The 20,817-nt window shown below is 54.7% G+C and overlaps 1 protein-coding gene across 2 annotated transcripts; it reads left to right on the forward strand.

Annotated features, from left to right (window-relative positions):
- Window positions 1–337: 337 nt before the first annotated feature.
- KCNG1 (potassium voltage-gated channel modifier subfamily G member 1) lies at window positions 338–20,421 on the forward strand. 2 transcript variants are annotated; one of them, XM_072735569.1, is made up of 4 exons: window positions 338–597; window positions 9,605–9,768; window positions 11,533–12,347; window positions 16,388–20,421. In XM_072735569.1, the coding sequence occupies exons 3-4, from the start codon at window positions 11,559–11,561 to the stop codon at window positions 17,156–17,158; spliced, it is 1,560 nt and encodes a 519-aa protein (XP_072591670.1). In that variant the 5' UTR covers window positions 338–597; window positions 9,605–9,768; window positions 11,533–11,558; the 3' UTR covers window positions 17,159–20,421. The 2 variants fall into 2 exon arrangements, with proteins under 2 accessions (XP_072591670.1, XP_072591669.1); XM_072735568.1 differs by lacking the exon at window positions 9,605–9,768.
- Window positions 20,422–20,817: the final 396 nt, after the last annotated feature.

Here is a 20,817-nt window from a genome sequence, read left to right on the forward strand (position 1 = left end):
CGCGAGGTACCGGCTGGAGCGCGGGGAGGTGCGGGGGGGACGCGGGGGGGGCGCGGGGTCGCGGCTCGAGCGCGGGGGGGCGCAGGGCGCGGGTCCCTGCCGGAGCGCGGCCCACCCGACGCGCGGGCCCCCGGGGCGCGGGGCGAGGCTGACGCCGCGCTCGCCCTCGCGCCCCCTCTCCCCGCCGCGCGCCCCCTCTCCCCGCCGCGCCCCCTCTCCCCGCCGCGCCCCCTCTCCCCGCCGCGCCCCCTCTCCCCGCCCCGCGCGCAGTCCCTCCCTCCGTCCCGCCTCCTGCCCCGCTCCCTCCCTCCTCCCTCCCTCCTCCCTCCCTCCCTCCTCCCCCGGCGGCTGCGGCGCGGCGCTCCCGGCGCACTCGGAGCGCGGCGGGGACCGGGAGGCGGAGGCGGGGCGGCCCTGGGTCCGAGTGCGGAGCGGAGCCGGGCCCGGGGACCGAAGTTGGCCCGCGGCTCCGGGAGGCGGCCCGGGCGGCTCCCCGCCCCTGCGCGCGCCCTCGCCCGGGACCCGCCGGCCGCCCCGGGGGACGGCAGCCGCGGCCGGGCCAACTCCGCCGCGGAGACGCCGTGACGGGAACTTGAGGTGGGAACTTTGCGCGCGGCAGCCTCGGCCTCGCCGGCGGCCCCCGGCGCCCGCACACTCGGCTGCGCTCGGGGCGGGGCGGGGGCGACCGGGGCGGGGAGGCGGGGGCGACCGGGAGCGGCTGCGGGGGGCGGCGGGGGGCGCGCTCGCCACCGCCGCGGCGCGGGTCCGGCTCCGGCTGACCCCGGCGGGCCCCGGGGGCGAAGGGCCGGCCGTGCTCCGCCGCGAGGCCGGGGCGGGGGGCGCATCCTGGCCGCCGCGGCGGTTTCTGGATCCCGGGAGGAGGGAGAGGTGGAAGAGGGGGCCCGGCCCCGGCTCGTTCGCCCCACCTGGGGCAGGGACGGAGCATCTCCACGGCGGGCTTTAAGTCAGTCATTCACTCAGCTTTTATGGAGCGCCCCGTGTGTGCTCGGCGCTGGGGATTCCGAGACAGCTGTGGTCCCTGGAGGCTCTAGCATCTCATAGGAAAAGTGGGGGGTCGCCTCCTCAGCCTCAGGGACTCCATACCCCCCCCCGCCCAGGGGCTCTGCCTGGATGGACGGGAATCTTTGGATAAGGCAGGAAAGGAGAGAAGTTCGTGCATTGATGAATTGGGCAAAGATGGGTTGAGTGAGCACCTACTAGGCGCAGGCCACCAGGCCAAGTGCCCGACATGCATTATTTCATTCAACAAACAGTTCCTGAGCTGGGACATGAGGGACTCTGAAGGAGACGGATGGGGTGGGATGGAAGCACCTTGCAGCTTGGAGCGAAGTAGGGATTAAGCCCCAGCCCTTGCCTAGAGGAGGCCCAGCCTGCGGGGGTGGCTGCCTGCCGCAGCCCCCATGTCTATAGGGAGAAGCAGAATGGCCCTTCCTTGGTTCCTGTAATGCAGTCATTCTCAAAGAGAGCGGGAAAACTGAAATAGGTTCTTGGATAGGAAGAAAATGTCCTCAAAAAGCTCCTTAGGGGAGGCTGATCATGGCAGGAGGGAAGAGGGGTGGCACGGTGTTGGGAAATACTGGCCTAATGTTCCGGATGAATGCAGGCTCCGACCGATAACGGTTTATTAAAGTTGTCTGTTCAGCAGGCATTTTCTTAAGCACGTAAAGGGTGCCCGGCACCAAAGTCACCCAGAGGATGAGAGGACACAGACTTCCTTCACTGATACCTTGAGATAAGTGCTGGGGTGGGGGGCGGCCAGGAGGAAGCAGAACTGCTCTGATTCACTGGGGGGGGGGGGCTCCTGCCTGTATGAATCTGAAGAGGTTTATGCACTAGGGTGTGTCTGATACCCACACACATGACTGCAGTCAGAGTCACTCCCGAGGAACGGGTCTCCAAGGAAAGTTCGGCATGCTGGGGCCAGGGCACACTGTCTTTCTTGAGTGGATTTCTTGGGTTCTCCCAGACCTGAGCTTGACCCTGGTGTCCTCTGTCTTGGACCTCTGCAGAGGCCCCTCTGGAGTGGGGAATGAGGGAAAGGTGTGTTTGAGAGACAGGCTACGATGGCCTCTGGGGATGGCCCTTATGAGTCACTCCCTAACACTGCCCATTCCAGTGGAAAGATGTCTATTGTGGGACATGCCCCAAACGCATGGGGGGCTGAAACAAGGCAGCCTTGATCCCCGTCCCAAAGTTTGGGAACCCAGGCCTGGGCACCCTGGAGCCTAGCCAGGACAGATCTGGGAGCCCGGCTCCATTCCCACTGCCACTTTGAATTCTCTGCATCAGACACACAGCTGGGCCCCAGTGAGAGGCTCAATTGATGCCCCCAGGGAGCATGAGAGCAGAGAAATGTGTTCTGGATGCAGGGCTAAGACACTCAAACCAGAACTAAGGAATTAATCCCCTGGACCCCTAAAAAGTGTGTTGACTGGGCTTTCTCCACCTCCCATTTCTGAATACATGATAAAGAGTCAGCATTTCCGGTTGCCAAAGACACAGGGGTCTGGGAATCTACTCCCGGGTGATTTATTAAACCCAGAAAATGTAGTCCCTGGGTGGAAAATGGTGGCTGGAAAAGCCACTCTAAATAGAATGAATAAGAACGGAGAGGCAGGAAAGCCTAGCCTGCAAGCACTCAATCACCCTTGGCCATTTTTATTATGTAGCAGACAGTATGTGGTTAACAAAATCAGAACACAAAGTAGCATGCCACACACCGGATCTGAGCGTTTTGCCTCAGACTTGTCCCTGCTCTGTGGTGACTGTGCCTCACACCTGTGTGTCCCCAGGCAGGCATGTACAACCAGGCTCTCCCTCGTTTCTCAGCCACCAGGTGCTGCAGCCTTAACACTTATTAAGGAGAAAGAATGGAGGGACTGTGTACGCAGCTGTCCCCTTCCTGCTGCCCAAGGTCCTGGCTACCCCCCCCCCAGCCCCCCCGCTCCCCGCCACCAGCCTCTTCCTCTGCCTATGCCTGTGCTCCCAGGTTTCAGGCTGCAAGGAGGCAAATAGAAAAGGACTTTTGGCTCCCCTACCCCACCCCAAAACACGTCCTGGTAGAAGGCAAATGTGCATTTGGTGTTATTTTGCCACAAGCAGAATAAGGAGGCTCCAGAGGCCACTTGGTCTTTTCCATGGCGGGAGAGGTGGACTCTGGCACGCTTACCTTGGGGAAGCAGGTAGAGATGGAGGGAAGAGCCCAGCTCCCAGCAAATACTTCACTATCACCAGTGTCTTGGGCCCAGCTCCCAAGCTGCGGGACTGAGATCCATCCGGTGTGGTTGTGTGGTGATGAGGATGGACAGCAGGTAGCTAAGAAAGACAGACTCTCCATGTGGGTGCCGCATCTCGAGGCGGTCCAGCAGGCTGGGACCTGGGCCAGCCTACTGGCAGGATCCATTTTGATTAACGTTTTAATTGGGAATTAATGCAGCATGACCCGCCTCTGAGTCACCCCAGCCAGGAGCCCTAACCCTGACAGATGAAGCCCCTGGCAGGGGAAGGGCAGCGTGGAGAGATCTCAGGGTGAGGGAATAGCCCAGGTTGAGAATGGTGATGTGAGAGGAAAAAAACAAAGCCCGAGTTGCCCAGGAAAGAAATGCTCTTCCTTTAGAAAGTTGCATTTGAGGTTGTGTTAGTTCCCTCCTGCCACATATTACCACCAATTTAGTGGCTTAAAGCAACACGAATTTAGTATCTTACAGATTGGGGGATCAGAAGTCGAAAATGGGTCTCATTGACCTAAAACCAAGGGGTTTGCAGGGCTGTGTTCTTCATGGCGGGGAGTGAGGCGGGGGGAATCCCACTTCCCTGCCCTGGATTTCCAGCTTCTAGAACCTGCCCACACCCTTGGCTCCTGGCCCCACATCACTCCGACCTCTGCTTTCACCATCCCATCTGCCTCTCTGGCTCTGACCCTCCTGCCTCCTCTTTAAGGATCGCTTATAATTTGATGAGGCCCTACCTGGATAATACAGGCTCATCTCCCCACCTCAATTAAATTTCATCAATTTAATTAATCACACCAGCAAAATCTCTTTTGCCACGTAAGGACCCATATCCTCAGGGTCTAGGGATTAGGACATAGCCCTCTTTTGGGGGACCATTACGCTGCCTCCTTTAGGGGCATGCCTCATCAGTTTATGTTACAAATGGGGAAACTGAGGCCCCCCAGAGTGAGTGATGTCGTGCCAGGTGAGAGGAGAGTCAGCACTGAAGCCTCCCTTCTGGAAAATGTTTTCAGCTTCACATTCCTCCTCTGAGAAAGGAAATGTGAAGGGAGGTGCCAAGCTTGCTTCACAAAAGCCATTCTAGCAAACGCAGAGCCCTAACATGTGCAGACACAGCTCTAAGCACCTACAAGGAAGTATGATAATGACCCCGGTTTATAGCTGAGAATGCTCAGGCACAGAGAGGTGAGGTTATTTTCGTCAAGGTGCACAGCTAGAAGTGGTGACACAGGCATCCCGGCCCAGAGGCCACACCGTCACCTCTGGCTGGTACCTGTTCACGGCACAGGAGGGCTCTTCCCTCGGAGGCCAAAATGGCAACTCAGAATTTGACACCACCAGGAGTTTTGTTGATTCCTTCCCCTGCTCTTATGCGAATATACAATAGGAATAAATGTGTTTCCCCCAGCCGTGGGCAACTGCCTGCTTCTCGCCATCACAGAAGACTTTCCAAAAGCGTGTCTATAGAGAGATGGGAGATCCAGTCCCTGGCTTGCTACAGGTAGTTCCCCCTGGGAACCAGTAATCCAGGGAGACAGTCAAAGAGGTCAATACCAAGGTCAAAGAGGTTTGCCTTTGAGTCCTACAGATGTAGATTGATTGTGGCCTCAACACTCATATCCCCAGAGTCCTGAGTTTTTATGGTCAAAGCCTCAGTTTCATCATCTATGAAATGAGGGTGTTAGTGGTAACAGCCTGGCACAGCACCTAGCACTTGGTGTGCAATCAAGGGTGGCCATGGCTGTTGTCATTAGAGCACCGTGTGTGTCCAGCACTCTCTCTGCCTCCCCCTCCGACTCAGAAGAGGGGCCGAGAACTCCGTCCCAGGGGAGGGGCTCAGGACTGGAAGGACAGAGTCAGGAGAGAGCGGTGGTTTGGTAGAAATACCAGGAGGTATTGTAGCAGTTAGGATCAGTGCATCACAGTTTATGGAACCCCGTTCATGACCTTGATGGGAGGTGAGCGATCTGGCGACACTGCTAATTCCTGCAGCAAACCTCCATTCACTGGGTCATCACAGCAGCCCTCTGCATGGGCATGCTTCTCCCCCCTTTATAGGGAGAAAAGAGGCGCAGAGAGGGCAGGTGACTCGGTGGGTGTAGATGACCGTCTCAGGCCAGAGGGTCATGAGCAGAAGCAGCTGTGGTGGCCGGGCAAAGCCTGACTTTGTCCCACCCCGCTATCCCCTCCTACCCTGCACCCCCGTGTCTAGCACCTCCATTCGCAGCAGACACTGACCACAGAGCGGCCTCTGCCACTCAGAACTCCTTTCAGGGTCAGTGACCATTTCTCTTTGGAAATGAGTACTCAGCCCTCCGTCAGAGCTTGGGCACGTCATCATTCTCCCAGGAGGAAGGAAAAGAAGCTGCATGGGAAGTTTCAGCAAATCTGGGGGCTCCCAAAGGGGAATTGGACCAAGGCAGCCTCAGTGCAGAGGTTTTTCCCTCGAAGCAGAAGGGTTTCGACTTCTCCAGGGAAGTTCCCCAAGATTGGGATCCACAGAGCTTTCCAGAACCCCCAAAGAGATGGAGGAGTGGGTCAGGAGGCTCCTCACCAATATCCAGAGCTTCTTGCAGCCCCCAGCCCCTGGGGTATGGACTCCAGGTATTCAAGGCACCCTCTCTTTTTATCCCTTTTGAATTTGAGCGTACATGAGAATCTGTGAGGGAGCCTGTCAAAAATGCCAATTCCTGTCCCCCCGCCCCCGCCTCCTTCAGGGATTCTGACCAAGAAGATCTGGGGACGGTCCTAAGAATCTATCTCCACTGAGCACTCAGTGCAATTCAGAACCTGGTGGCTTGGTTGCTTTTGTGTTCTTCATTTTCCTTTACCTGGATTAAATCCCAGAGTTGTTAACCACGCTCTTCACTTCATGCCACTATCCATCACTGGCCTGTGCCAGCCTGCCTTACCCCTCGTTCCCACATTCCACACCACCCTCCTGCTTATCCCCTTCCCCTGTCCTGCCAGGCACCCTCCCCGTAGTTGATATAGATCCTTCCATGTGCTTGAGTCTTTGTCAAATATGTAACGTGTGTGTGTGTGCGTGTGTGTTCATTTACATAAATAGCATAGTGCTATAAACTTCTGTTTCTTTTCCACTCGGCATCATGCTTTTAAGATCTAAATGTGTTGCTAAACCTACATCTAGTTCAATGCTTCTAATTCCTGTGCAATGTATAGGAGTCCACCATCTGTGTCTACCACGACTCACTTGGCCCGCCCCCCAGCCCCAGGATGGACACCAGGGGACCACAGGCAACGCAGGGCACGCATTCTTATACCTGGTTCCTCCCTTGGGTCTGATTCCCCAGAAGCAGACCCTGAGTCAAGAATCTGAGTACAGATAATATCTTACTGTGTGCCACAACTCCTGTAGACCCTGGGAAATACACCGAGGACTGGGATTCCTGGGTCAGACAGCAGCAACGCCCTTCACTTCCCTCAGCACCCCTGATGGCTTTTTCTGAAGCTCTACCAGACTGTACTTCCTCCAGCAGGGAGCTCTGGGGGTCAGACAAATGCTGCGTTCAAATCCCACTGGATCGGGTCAAGAGAGGAGTCACCCTTGGCTGGTGAAGAGAAACATGAAAGACCACCCTCATAGCTAACAGTACAGCAGGTATCTGTTGAGGGTTCACTGTGTGTCAGGCATTGGGCCAAGCATATCACCCATGTCATCTGCCTTAGTCTTCACCATAACTCGGGGAGTTAGGAGCTATTCATGCCCCCATTTTACAGACGAGGATAGTGAGTCTCAGAGGTAAGGTGCGACTTGCCCAGAGTCAGCGTAACTGGCCTTGAACACAGGTCTCCTGGTTCCAGAGCCCCTGGGCTCTTCTGCTTCCCCAGATTGGACTGGGGGAGCTGTTCCCAAGCTGGAGTAGGACCTGCTTTTTGTCAACATCCCTGTGTTACTCTCTCCTATTGCTGCTGTAACTGAGTACCCCAAACTGACTGGCTGAAAACAACACAAACTTCTTACCTCACATTTTGGAAGACAGAAGTCTCAAATGAGCCTTATAGGGAGGGCTAAGATCAAGGGGTCAGCAGGCTGCATTCCTTTCTGGAGAGCCCAGGGGAGAGTTAGGTCTTGTCTTTTTCCAGCTTCTAGAGGCTGCTGCTGTCATCAGCCTGTCGCCCCTTTGACCTTCAAAGCCAGCGGTGGCCAGCCGAGTCTTCCTCACGCCGTATTGCACCCCTCTTTCCTGCCATCTCTTAAGGACCCTTGGGATGGCTTGGGCCCCTGAAGAATCCAGGATCGTCTTCCCATCTCAAAGGCAGCTGATTAGCAACCTTAATTCCTCCTCTTATGTAGTCTAACTTATTCACAGGTTCCAGGGATTAGGATTAGGGCATGTGGGTGGGAGCACAGCACTCTGCCTACACATCTCCCCCAGTGGTGTCCACCTGCCTTAACCAGGCCTGGTGTGGAGTATAGCTTCTATGAGAGAAGTGGGTGCTGGGTGCTGGGCACGGGGAGCAAGCACCTTGGCCTCTGGGTTCTGCTCTTTCTCTGCTAGCCTGGCCCTCCTGCCCTCTACAGCCTAGCGCCGCCAGATAGCTGATACTACACCCACCCCCAACACACACACAATCATCAGGACAGCTTTGGTGTGGTCTGACTCCATCCGTCCATCCATCCATCCATGCAAGCCACCCTCATCCCTACTGTCTCTCCCTGCTTTGCCCATCTGCCCTCCTGTCCATCATCCCACAGGCAGCAAATGCTGCCCGCTATGCAAGGCTCATCATAATGCCACCTAGTGTCGCCTCAGTGAATGGCACTACTGGAATCCATTCTCTTTCCCCCTTACCACACTCCCCTCCCACATCAAGTCCTGGCAGCAGTTCCTTCAAAGTCTATCTGGAACACAGCCAATTCTCCAGTCTCCTCCACTGGTCCAAGTTTTAGTTGACTCTTTTGAGAATGACTGCAGAGAATTCCAGCCTGGTGTGCCTGGCCTGCCTGTAAGGACCTGAGGACCCCCCCCCCACCTCCATCCCATGGAGAGTGAACCCCAGCCCCTTGTCATGGCTCACTAGACTCTGTTCCATCTGGTGTCTGCTGACTCCCACACTCAGCTTCTCCCACCTTCCCTGCACCCCACCACTTGGCCTTCTTTGGCTTGACCACCCAAGCCCACCCCCAGGTCAAGGAGCAAGCTCTTCCCATTCCCTCAGCGCTAGACACCCTCCTCCAGGGCCTTATAGGGTGGATTCCTTCCCACCCAACCTCAGCCCCCAGGCTCCCTCCTCCTAGAAGCCCTCCTAGACCCCTCCAGCTCATGTTGCCATCATTTTCTTGCTCTCTTTCCTGAAATGATCTGTGTACTTACTTAGAGACCACCTTCAACATTGGAATGTCCACTCCCTGAGGACAAGGGCTGGGTCTGTCATGGTCTCTGTCATGCCCATAGACCTGGCACACGCCCAACGTGTGGAAAATGTTGAATGCCAGCCCAGGACTCCTCATCGTCCTCATCATCCTCAGTATCACAGCCCCCTTCTTGAATAGCTTTCCCTTCCTAAGCATCCATAGACCCTCAGAGACAAAATCACTAAAATCCATCATGCTTTGGACGGACAGACCTAACACTGTAGAGAAATCTTAAAAGACCAAACTTCTCATGAGGGTATCAGGCTGGGTAGAAAGTGGCATTGCTTTCCAGAAGCAGGGTTTGGGGGCCTGTTTGATTTATGAACTTCACTGGAGACTAGAGTCTAGCATGCAGAGCCATCTCCCTACAGACCCATCAGGCTGGGTATCCCCAAGACCAAAGGCCCAGGAGAAGTGTGCACATTCCTCCTCATTTAGCAAATCCCAGCATCTAGCCTTCCTTGTACAAGCAGCTTGCATGAAGCAAGGTTTTTTTCCTTCTCCATGCCAAACAGTGTGCTGAGACAGGATAACTTTCCACATAGGATGCTGAAGCTTTAACTCACAACTGACATGTCATGACAGAAAGAAATGAGGGATTGCTAATTGGGGGAGCTTTGTGCCAGAGGGAGAGCTGGGGGCTTGAAAGAAGACATTCTGTAAGAGGTGATTACAGCCAAGGGGGTTTCACAAGGGCTCTTTAGGACTTGCAGGACAAGAGGAAGGTTCCTTTTCCTCCGTCGTCATTCTTGCCAAACAGAATGTCACTTTTCCTCTTGTCTTCTGTGAAAAAGATAAAACAGGGGAGCTGAAAAGCGGCACCACTAACGTGAAGTGCCTGAAAGGGATTATTCTCACTCCTCCAAGGGAGTCTGGCAGGCTGCGCCTGAGGAGATGGGTTCCAATTTTAGGTGAAGTTCAGAAACATTCTCAACACTCTAAAATCTAATCATTTTCATTTCAAACGCAGGTGTACCTAGTTTTCCAGAACCCAATCTCTGAACCTGTAGCTCTCCCCAAAGATAAATGAGTGGAGCAACGATTTGCTTTCTGTAAAAGAATTCCTGGTAGGAAGGATTCTCTTTCAAGTGGAACCTCCCCTGGCTCCTGTTGAACACTTTCTTGTCCACACAGGTGTGTATGTGCATGTGTGCGTGTATGTGCATTTCCCCTGAGTATGTGCGTAACACAGATCGACGCTCAGGTATTGGAAATGGGTTTCCATCAGAATTGGTAGACTGCTGGTACCACTTGCTTCCATGGGGGACTGGGCTGGAGGGAGGGGTGGTGATTTTATAAAGCAGAGTATTAGACTCTTACTTCTTTCCTATGGATCAGCCTAATTCTGGACGCTCTACTGCTATAATCTGGGGCTTTCAAACTCAAATGCCTACGGGGAGCCAGGAAGGAAACATACATGTGAAAGAGAATGGGTACAAGGAAGATCCCAGGGAACGGGGGGACTGTGGTAGATTGTAACATGTGTGCCCTGCCTACAGCGGGCAGTCATTTCTCAGCTGGAATTCAGGCCAAATGTTGCCAAATAGTCTTTTTTTTTTTTTTTTTTTAAGATTTCTTCATTCATGAGAGACATAGAGGGAGAAGCAGGCTCCCTGTGGGGAGCCCAATGTGGGTCTTGATCCCAGGATGCCGAGATCGTGACCTGAGCCAAAGGCAGATGCTCAACCACTGAGCCCCCCAGGCGCCCCAATAGTCTGACTTTTCAAGAGAAACCAAGAATATAAATTTTTACACAAAATTCTTCAATTTTCAATATCTTCTCCAAGCCAGGCATATTACGTGTGAACCAAATTCAGCCCATGAGCTATGAATGAATAAGCAATGTCATTCTAGTAGCACACACCTTTAGTTAGCTGCGAGCACTGGGAAGGGAGGAGCCTGTGTAAGTGGATACTTTGACCTCAGGTTCTCAGAAGTGCCTTCCTCGTGTTGGCCTCATTCTGCAACTACTTCTTTGAGCTCTTACACTGCTGGACACAGAGATGCAGAGCTGCGTAAAGCCCAGTTCTTGCCCCACAGAGCGAGCAGCCTTATAAAGGAGCCAGGCTTGCACACAGATATAGTAAGGATAATGCTGCAGGCACAGGGGTGAGAGGACTCACCCCTGGGAGTGAACCAAGGAAGAACCAAGGAGAGGCTTCTGGAGAAGTGGACGTGCCTGTCCAGCTCACCCCTATAACCTCAAAGTATCACTCTTGTGATACTTAGGCATTTCTTTGGACATTGCCTCTTATTTATGGCCATTGATAATGGGCTTTCCACTTATGGAAGCAATACAAGGTGTCCCTTTAAGGTAAACACAAATAGTAATAATGGACAGCAATGATTGAGTACCTACTGTGTGCCAGGCATTGTGTTATTAAGTGCTCTTAGGCACGGGATTCATTGAATCTTCTCTAATCCTATGAAGTAGGTCAAATGGTTTTACCCACTCTCCAGATGAGGAAATTGAAACAGATCAAGGCTGAGTAGCATGCCCAGGCCATGGGGCTCCAGAGTCTATGCTTGTCCCCACAAGTGCTCGGAAGTCAAGGTTCAGGGTGCCCATGTGGTTGGCTTCTGGTGAGGACTCTTCCTGGCTTGTAGGTGTCTGTCTTCTCGCTGTGTCCTCACCTGGTGGAGAGAGAGGGAGCTCTGGTGTCTCTTCCTCTTCGCACAAGGGTCCTGATGGCTTGGGCTAACCGTAATCACCCCCCACCCCAGGCTCTGCCCCCTAATACTGGCCCACAGGGGTCAGGGCTTCCGCTGAGAATCTGGGGGCAGGAGCGGAGGTGGGGGTGACACAGTTCGGTCCCTAACAGTGAATGTCTGCAGAATCAGCACTGTCGGCCGAGACTCCGGCGTCACTGAGGGTCTGTCCTCCCTTCTCTACCCCAGGCCCGAGGGCAATGTGAAGGCCCAACATGACCCTCCTACCGGGAGACAACTCTGACTACGACTACAGCGCCCTGAGCTGCGCCTCGGACGCCTCCTTCCACCCGGCCTTCTTCTCGCAGGGCCAGTCCCTCAAGGGCGTCTTCTACCGCCGGGCGCAGCGGCTGCGGCCCCGGCCCCGGCCCCCCGACGCGCCCCGCCAGGCCGGCCAGCCCGAGGACCGGCGGCGCCAGATCATCATCAACGTGGGCGGCATCAAGTACTCGCTGCCCTGGACCACGCTCGAGGAGTTCCCGCTGACGCGCCTGGGCCAGCTCAAGGCCTGCACCAACTTCGACGACATCCTCAACGTGTGCGATGACTACGACGTGACCTGCAACGAGTTCTTCTTCGACCGCCACCCGGGCGCCTTCGGCACCATCCTGACCTTCCTGCGGGCCGGCAAGCTGCGGCTGCTGCGGGAGATGTGCGCCCTGTCCTTCCAGGAGGAGCTGCTGTACTGGGGCATCGCCGAGGACCGCCTGGACGGCTGCTGCAAGCGCCGCTACCTGCAGAAGATCGAGGAGTTCGCCGACGTGGTGGAGCGGGACGACGACGACGACGAGCCGCTGTCCAGCGAGGACCCGGGCAGCGAGGGCCCGGCCGAGGGCGAGGGCCGCCTGGGCCGCTGCATGCGGAGACTGCGCGACATGGTGGAGAGGCCGCACTCGGGGCTGCCCGGCAAGGTGTTCGCCTGCCTCTCGGTGCTCTTCGTCACCGTCACGGCTGTCAACCTGTCCATCAGCACCCTGCCCAGCCTGCGGGAGGAGGAGGAGCAGGTAAGAGCCACAGCTGCGCGCACGGGGAGGCTCACTGCAGTGAGGGAGGGTCTCTAAGTTCAGGAAGCAGAGCAGTCTGCAACCCCCTCCCCAACATCCACATCCTTCACACAAGCGTGGTCACCTCCACCAGGAGGCCTTCCCTGACTGCACTGGCCGAGCAGCATCTCCAGTCCCTTTCTGACAGCCTGTTTACATGTGCTGTCCACCTCCACGTTCAGACATGAGCTCCATGCCTGTCCTGGTCTGTCCCGTGCCCCCAGGGTCTAGGACAGTGTCAGCATGGACAAGGCACTCGGCCACCCTGTGGAAGGAACGAATGAGTGAGTACATGAATGATGCGATTTATGGTGTGCCTGCCCCGAGCTAAACACATGTCATCAACCTTTATTTCATCCACATGAGCCCTATCTCAACCTCCCTAATTCCCTCGTTTAAAACCCAGAACCATTTTGTAGGTCCTGCATCTAATTTTTATCGATAGTTGTGCGTGCGTGCACTTGTGCTCCAATAGGGAGCATCTCTGTGTTAAACAAGAGAATGCGTGTAAAGTGTTTGCTCCGTGGCCTGACCGAGGTGTGTGCCCGGTTCTCAGGGGCAGCATGCGGCATGCAGTTAGCAGCAGCCAGTTCTGTCTACAACTTAGCATTCTCCGTGACTCTTCCAGCAACCCTGTACATGAGGCGTTCTCATACCCAGCTGACAGACGAGAACAGTGAGGCGGGGCAGCTTGCCCAGACCCAGGTCTGACTGAGTCTGAATTCTACATTCTTGTCCCACCTGGCAGCCCAGGACTTCATGTAACCCCACAGAAGTGCGTGACTGGCCCACACTGTGCTCCCTAAAAATTCTACTCGGTTATCAGCATTTCAAAGTGAAGTGTTTTGCATTTAAAAATTCAAACTCTCAGCTTCTCAAAATATATACAGTCCCAGCCCCCTGGCCTGCAGTCCACACAGCAGCTGTGGGTGGCAGCTGAGTCTATGCAAAGTGCGTGTTCCCCCCGTCCAGCTTCCTAATGTATGAGATCTCTGGGTTTTTTAATGGGGACCCTCTCCCCCATAGTGGGGAGCAGGGTGGGGAGGTTTCTAGAAGCATAAAAGCATACCAAAACATTTAGGCAAGTACAGATTGTGCAGGCAATGGAGAAATAGGTTTGGTTGTATGAACTCAACACAAACATCGTGCCGGCCAGCATTTATTGAGCACTGGCTGTGTACCCCGCACATGCTAAGTGCTTCACATGAAGCGTCTGATGGAAAATTGGAACTACTCACGACACAAGGGTTTTTCTGCATAAAGGAGGAGGGAGTGATGGCTTTTGCATTTATAATACATGGGGCGGGGATGTTTCTGGCACTTTTTAATACACTGAATTTTTAAAGCGAATATTAAAAAAATGACATTCAACCAGTAAAATTAATTTTTGATCAGCAGAAGAGGGAGTGACGACGAGGGCAGGGCTAGAGCCCAGTGGCCTGAATTTGAATGCCAGTGCATCCACTCTGGCTGCGCATCTGTAGATCAGTTGCTTAACCGTGCTGTGCCTCAGTTACCTCACACATCCAAGGGGGCTGTGCACAGGCTCAACTTCACAGTGTTGAGAGGATTCAGTGAGTGAGTCCAAGGGAAGTGATTGGAATAGTGCCGGGCGCTTGAGCATGCGGGAAGCGCTAACTATAAGGATTACACACACCTGCCAAAGAAAGAGAGCGAGAATGCTCACCATTTGAGAACTGTCTGGAAGTACCTGTACATGGTATAAATTTTTTCTTGGCTCCAACATATGCAATCCTGATTTTATCAGGAAAATACTCATAAAGCTACTGTTTTATTCAACTTCTGACATTTACTTTTTTTTTTTTTTTTTAATAATACCTGGACTTTTTCTTGATTCAGTGAAAATGTGGTTCTTGGACTTCATTCTGGAGGCCAGTGGGGTTCACTCTGTCACTTGCTCCTTGAGCATACATTTGAGCGCCTACTGTATTCAGGCATCACCAGGCATGCAGGGGGGCCAGAATGAGAATGCCAGCTACAAGGACTTCAGGTCTGGTGGAGGAGGGACAGTGACACCCCTGTGACCATAAGTGTGAGACATAAGCCAACGGGGCTGTTAGGAAAGGCCCATCAACTGTGCTGGGGATACTTGGAGGAGGCACACTCCAGGAAGGCTTCCTAGAGGAGGGGGCTTCCCATCCCAGAGGGCTGAGACCTCAGAACCCCACCAAGTACTAGTTCATTTGTCTCCAGTCTCTAACATATTCCTAGAGAGAGAGCTGCTAGTACAGGACTCCTAGAGCCCAGCTGTGCCCAGGAATGACAGATGCCCCAGGCTAAAACCATGTGTGCCTTCCCACTCTGTCACAGGCCCCTTTGAGGTTGAGGCCCTAAGTCACTGGGGACAGTCTACTGTCCACTTCCGTTGCAGACCAGAGACAAGCTGGCAGCCTGCATGCCAAATGCAGTACACAGATGTGTTGGAGTGGTCCACAGAGTGTTTGCTTTGTATTGAATTATCACAACATTTAAAACCCAGGAGATTTCATGCAAAACTCCACATTCCCAGCCTCCAGCCTAAATTGTCCTGGCACGGCAATCAGGAGCCACTTAGCAGGACAGCTGTGCTCTCTCGCCGGCCTCTACCCCACCTGGCCCAGCTTCCTCGGGTTCCCTGTGCCCACCTGGCCTTGAGCTGGCACCCTCATTTAACACCAGTCCCACGGGCTTCCATCCACCCCAGTGATAAACATGAATTTGTCGCTTGTAGGTGCTGGGCTGTTCCAGGTACTGGGGTCCTGAGAGTGGATGATGCACAAGCTACCCCTCCCTATGAGGCCATGATCTGCTGGGCAGGGGAGGGGGAAGGTGGAAACAGATAATCAACATGACCAATAAGTAACTTATAAAGCATTTTAAGAGATGATGAGTCCTCTAAACAAATAAAGCAGCAAAGGAAGAATCAGGATAGAGGACAGAGGGAGGGGGGACATTGAACGGAGGGGGTCATGAGTCGGAGGAAGGGAGGGCAGAGCCATGTGGGTGTTGAAGAGGACTCCTGCAGGGGAGCAGAAAGTCAAGGCCTGACTTGGGGGCACGGGGGTGCGGGGAGGAGCCTGGGGTGTAGGCTGGAGCACAGGAACAAGGCAGGCAGGGGACTGGGAAGTGGGAGAGGCAGCAGCCAGGCCCTGTGCACCCCCGGAGCTATCTCTCTGAGCTGTGGAGGGTGCTGACCAGAGCACACATGGGATCTGATTCACGCTCTCAGATCCCTCTGGCTGTGTGTGCAAAATGAACTGTAGGGACCAGGGATTCCATGAAGGAAGTGGCTGCAACTGTCCAGGCAAGAGATGATGGTGGCTGGACCAAGGTGAGGGCAGCAGACGCATGAGAAGTGGTTAGATTTCTGGAATCATTTTAAATGAAGAACCGATGGGATTTCCTGAGGACTGTGTCAGAGGTGTCAGAATGAGGCCTAGTCTCCCATCCTGAGCAACTGGAAAGGTAGGATTGCTAAGAAGGGAAAGCACTGGTGGGCGGGTGTGCAGGAGAAATCAAGAGCCCGAAAAGGCTAATTGTTTCCACCCCAAAAAAGAAATGATAATTACCTGGCATGACATGATAAAGGTGTTAGCTTAAGGCTATGGTGGTAATCCTGTTGCAGTATGTAGATGTATCAAATCAACATGTTGTACACCCAAAACTGACACAATATTATATGTCAGTTACATCTCAATAAAAAGAATTTTAAAAAGGAATCAGCAGCCCAGTTTGGGATGTGAGACGCCCCTCAGACACCCTAGGGGAGCAGTCCAGGAGGCAGCCCCTTCTGGGGTCTGGAATCCAGGACCGAGGTCTGGGCTGGGGAGGGAGATGAAGAGTGGTCGTTGTAGGTACTTCAAGCCCTAGGCCTGGCCAGGGTCCCCGGGGAAGTGAGCTTAGCCGGGGACCGGGTGGGACCAGGGCCAAGCCCGCGGCCTTGCAGGTGGGACCACTGACGTCTCCCCTGACCTCCTTCCCTCCCACCCCCCACCTCGCAGGGCCAGTGCTCACAGATGTGCCACAACGTCTTCATTGTGGAGTCGGTGTGCGTGGGCTGGTTCTCCCTCGAGTTCCTCCTGCGGCTCATCCAGGCGCCCAGCAAGTTCGCCTTCCTGCGGAGCCCGCTGACGCTCATCGACATGGTGGCCATCCTGCCCTACTACATCACCCTGCTGGTGGACGGCGCGGCCGCGGGCCGCCGCAAGTCGGGCGCGGGCAACAGCTACCTGGACAAGGTGGGGCTGGTGCTGCGGGTCCTGCGGGCGCTGCGCATCCTGTACGTCATGCGGCTGGCCCGCCACTCGCTGGGGCTGCAGACGCTGGGGCTCACGGCCCGCCGCTGCACCCGCGAGTTCGGGCTCCTGCTGCTCTTCCTCTGCGTGGCCATCGCCCTCTTTGCCCCCCTCCTCTACGTCATCGAGAACGAGATGGCCGATAGCCCCGAGTTCACCAGCATCCCCGCCTGCTACTGGTGGGCCGTCATCACCATGACAACTGTGGGCTATGGAGACATGGTCCCCAGGAGCACGCCGGGCCAGGTGGTGGCACTCAGCAGCATCCTCAGTGGCATCCTGCTCATGGCCTTCCCGGTGACCTCCATCTTCCACACCTTCTCCCGCTCCTACCTGGAGCTCAAGCAGGAGCAGGAGAGGGTGATGTTCCGCAGGGCCCAGTTCCTCATCAAGACCAAGTCACAGCTGAGCACCATGTCCCACGACAGTGACATCTTGTTTGGAAGTGCCTCCTCGGACACCAGAGACAACAACTGAACCTAGAGGACGTGCCCCGCTGCCGCCGCCACCGCCGCCACCACCACCGCCACCGCCAGGACACCCCCAGCCCTGCCTGCCCTCCGCGGCTTGAAGCCATCGCCGTCACTACAAGAAGCCTTCAAAGGCACGTGCTGCTCTGAGCGCGGCCCTGGCGCAGGACCGCGCCAACCACACCCCGAGAAGGAAGGCTGGGACATCCACAGAGGGGTCCCCAACCCTCCGCCTCCGCAAGTGGGGCAGAAGCTGGTCAAGAGCCCAGCACACACCTATGACAGCCCCCCCTTCCCCCCCCCCCCAGCTCCCACATCTGTTTCCCCCCAACAAGGAGATGGCTTTGTCCTTTCCACCATGTAAATAACGTGCCCGGCAAAGACTTGCGTTATGGGTCCGCCCGGAGGGAAAAAAGACAAATTTCAGGAGCAAATTTCAGTATGTCTGTGTTTAGCATGGACCGTGTGCAGTTAAAGCAAAGCGATGAAAAAGGGAGAAGAAGATGCCTTCCGTGGGGCTCTGAAGAGAGGACGCTGCTCTCCAGCAAAGCCAGCCATCGTGGGTACCGGGAGGACGGGGCCTGTTTCCTTGGCTCGTTCAGGCCTGGTCGGGCCCGGCAGGGTTTGGGGAACAGGGAGAGAACAGATACCTTTGGGGAAATTGCCAGTAAATACTGCATTCTCTCCTGGTTTTCTTTGATTCCTCCTACCTCCTGGCCTCGCTTCCTCCCCTTTCCTTCTGCTCCATCCTCTGTTCTCTTGTTTTGTACCTTCGGGTTCTCAAACCTTTCCCCCAAGGCACCCCAGTGGTTAAGTGGACACGGAGGGGCCCATCGGCATCGCCGACTATGGAAGTGAAATCGTTTCATTCTATCTTTTAAAAATACTGTGGACTTTCTTCTCTACTCCACATGTATTGTAACAGTCTAACAAAAAAAAAAGTGATTTAATCACTTACCTGAATCTAAATCTAAATCCAGAGTGGGATTGATGCTTTGGGAAGGTGGGCCGTGGTCCCCCGGGGAGTCTGAGAAGCACTGTCTGGAGCCTGCGGAGGCCTCTCCCTGTGCCCTCCAGAGGCCTGCAGAGCACCCACCCAGCTGGGTACTGCTCCCGATGTCACATAGCGTGGGTGAAGCCCCCGGCCAGCCAACAGACTGACCTAGTTCGAGGGCATCAGAGCCCCTCAGTGCTTCATCCCCCGGGGACAGCCACAGCCTGGCTTCACCCTCACAGGTACGACAACATTGCTGTCTTCATCCCAAACCCACTACTGCCCTGGCCGCGGCCGCTCCCCTGGGCTGACCGCAGGAAGCACGCTCTGACACAGATCTGACCACCTCACTGTCCTGCCTGAGTCCATCGGGGGCCATCCCCTACATTGAGAATAAAACCCTAATGCCCTGAGTGACTCAAGGGCCCTGTCCTCCCTCCAGTCTCCATCCCACACCTCTCTCTGCTTTGCTCACTTCACCCGGCCACGGGGCCCTCCAGCCCGTTCCCATCTCAAGCCTGTGGATCCCTCTGCCTGGAATGCCCTTCCCGAAGAACCCTGCATGGCTGCCCCTTCCCTCACCTCCCTGACCACCTCTCTAAAGAAGGCACACCAGCACCTCCACCTAACTCCCTCCTACCCTGCTTGATCTTCACCAGCCTGTCCACCTGCCACGTTGTCCCGTGTCTTCCCTGCCACTCGATTACTGTCTCTCTCCTGCCCAAGGAGACCAACACTCCTCTTGCGCTGTGAGTCCCTGAGTAATGAAGCTTGCTGCTGACTCCCAGCACCTAGCACAGGGCCTGGCACCTGGTAGGTGCTCCCGAAACGTCTGTGGAGTAAATGAATGAAGGGAAATGGGAAAGACGGCCAGAAAGTAGAAACGCCATTGAGCATGTCATGTCTCTATCTTGGGGGGGTGGGGAGGCATGGCCATCTCAGCATGGGGTACACACAGTGAGGCAGAGTGGAAATATCACTTGAGTCACGAGGACCTTGTGAAAGCCTCCCCTGACACCTGCTTCCCGTGACTCACACCTGAAAAGTAAGTTTTCCAACTAATTATCTCTACTTTCCCCAGCCTGGTGGGTGTCACAGCCATCAGGCATTGCTGTCATGGTAATAATACCGTAGATTTATGGAATGACCTTTAATTCTGCTCCCCGCCCCCCCCCCCAGAGGCTGTGAGAGACAGGAGATCACTGAAGATGCTAAACAGACAGGAACGTGACACAGAGAGGTATACAATGGAGCTGTTTAAAACTCAATGGAGTGGATAGTAAATACCATGTGGGGTGGAGAAGCCCCAAATGGGACAGTACCTGGTGGGGGAGGACAGACTCTAGGGTCATAGAGGAAGAGCTGGGGTCTCGCACAGATTCTGATCTGCGCTGGTGGCCGAGATAAAGGCCCAGACTTAGGCACCTCTCCAGACCTCCCCTGAGGGACAGAGGGGCTCCAGACACTGACCTGCACATCCAGAGGGAGCTTAGGGTCTTTGGCCCTAATAAGAATTAGGAGGCCTTGGAACTTCTAACCAGCTGCTTCTAGAGTAGAAGTGACCAACTTTACGATGGTGGCTCTTCTACTTTTTTTTCTGGCAATGTGCAATCTGATGCAGAAAGCCCAACTATAAGTCACACTGAAAGATAATGCTTCTCATTGAAGCGTGGAGGCAAATTCACCCTTCCTAGTGGGGCTAGTGGGGCTTCCCTTTTGACCATGCTACAGGCAACTGGCCCGGTATAGCTGGGAGACGGTATGCGAAAGTCACTGCCCTAGGAGAAACAGGAAAGCAAGCCTTGCCCAATTTGTTTTCTTTCTTAGGTCACATGGTTACCCTCCATCTCCAGCTTAGCTCAGAGGTCCTGTAAGACTCACAGCGGGGGTTTGGGAAAGCACATTTAACATACAGATTCTCAGGCCCCACCTCTGAGCAGGTTTAGGACTTCTCGCCTTGAACACAAAATTTAGGAGCCAAGAAAGACTCAGTAATCAAAATCAACCATTTTGTTTTGTTTTGTTTAATCAAAATTAGGGACATCTGGGTGGCTCAGTGGTTGAACGTCTGCCTTCAGCCCAGGGCATGATCCTGGAGTCCCAGGATCTAGTCCCGCATCGGGCTCCGTGCAGGAAGCCTGCTTCTCCCTCTGCCTGTGTCTCTGCCTCTGTATGTGTGTGTGTGTGTGTGTCTTATGAATAAATAAATAAACTCTTTATAAAAAAAATAAAAATAAATAAAAATTAGGGGTGCCTGGCTGCCTCAGTTGGTGAAACATGCAACTCTTGATCTTGGGGTTGTAGGTTTGAACCCCATGCTGGCTGTAGAGATTACTTTAAAAAAATGAAATATTTAAGAAAGAAAAAATCAAAATTAAGATCCTAAATCCAGAATGAACAAAATATCAGAATTTTAAGTAAAGACAGGATCTGCCTTTGCACTTAGAGACTTGGCCCCACTTGCCCCGTCACCCACCCCTCTGTTCTGATCCTGCCCCACCCCCTGGCATATCCTGCAAACCAGCTCCAATTAGCCAAGGGCCAGCCTCCCAAGAAGTGCAGGTGGGAGCACCTGGCACCCACAGCTGCTGGGGCCTGAGCACCCATCCCACCGAGAGGGCTGAGGGCAGGCATGGAGACCATGTCCCACCGCAGAGCAGGGCCCACATAGC

This window comes from Vulpes vulpes, chromosome 14 (genome assembly GCF_048418805.1).
Source record: "Vulpes vulpes isolate BD-2025 chromosome 14, VulVul3, whole genome shotgun sequence".
Classification (NCBI taxonomy): domain Eukaryota; kingdom Metazoa; phylum Chordata; class Mammalia; order Carnivora; family Canidae; genus Vulpes; species Vulpes vulpes.

What these genes read in the sequence shown, in the direction of transcription:
- KCNG1 (XM_072735569.1), top strand. Translation starts at nt 11,559, where the DNA reads ATGACCCTCCTACCGGGAGACAACTCTGACTACGACTACAGCGCCCTG. An exon ending in TGCGGGAGGAGGAGGAGCAG is followed by an intron (nt 12,348 to 16,387) that starts GTAAGAGCCACA and finishes CCCACCTCGCAG; the next exon opens with GGCCAGTGCTCACAGATGTG.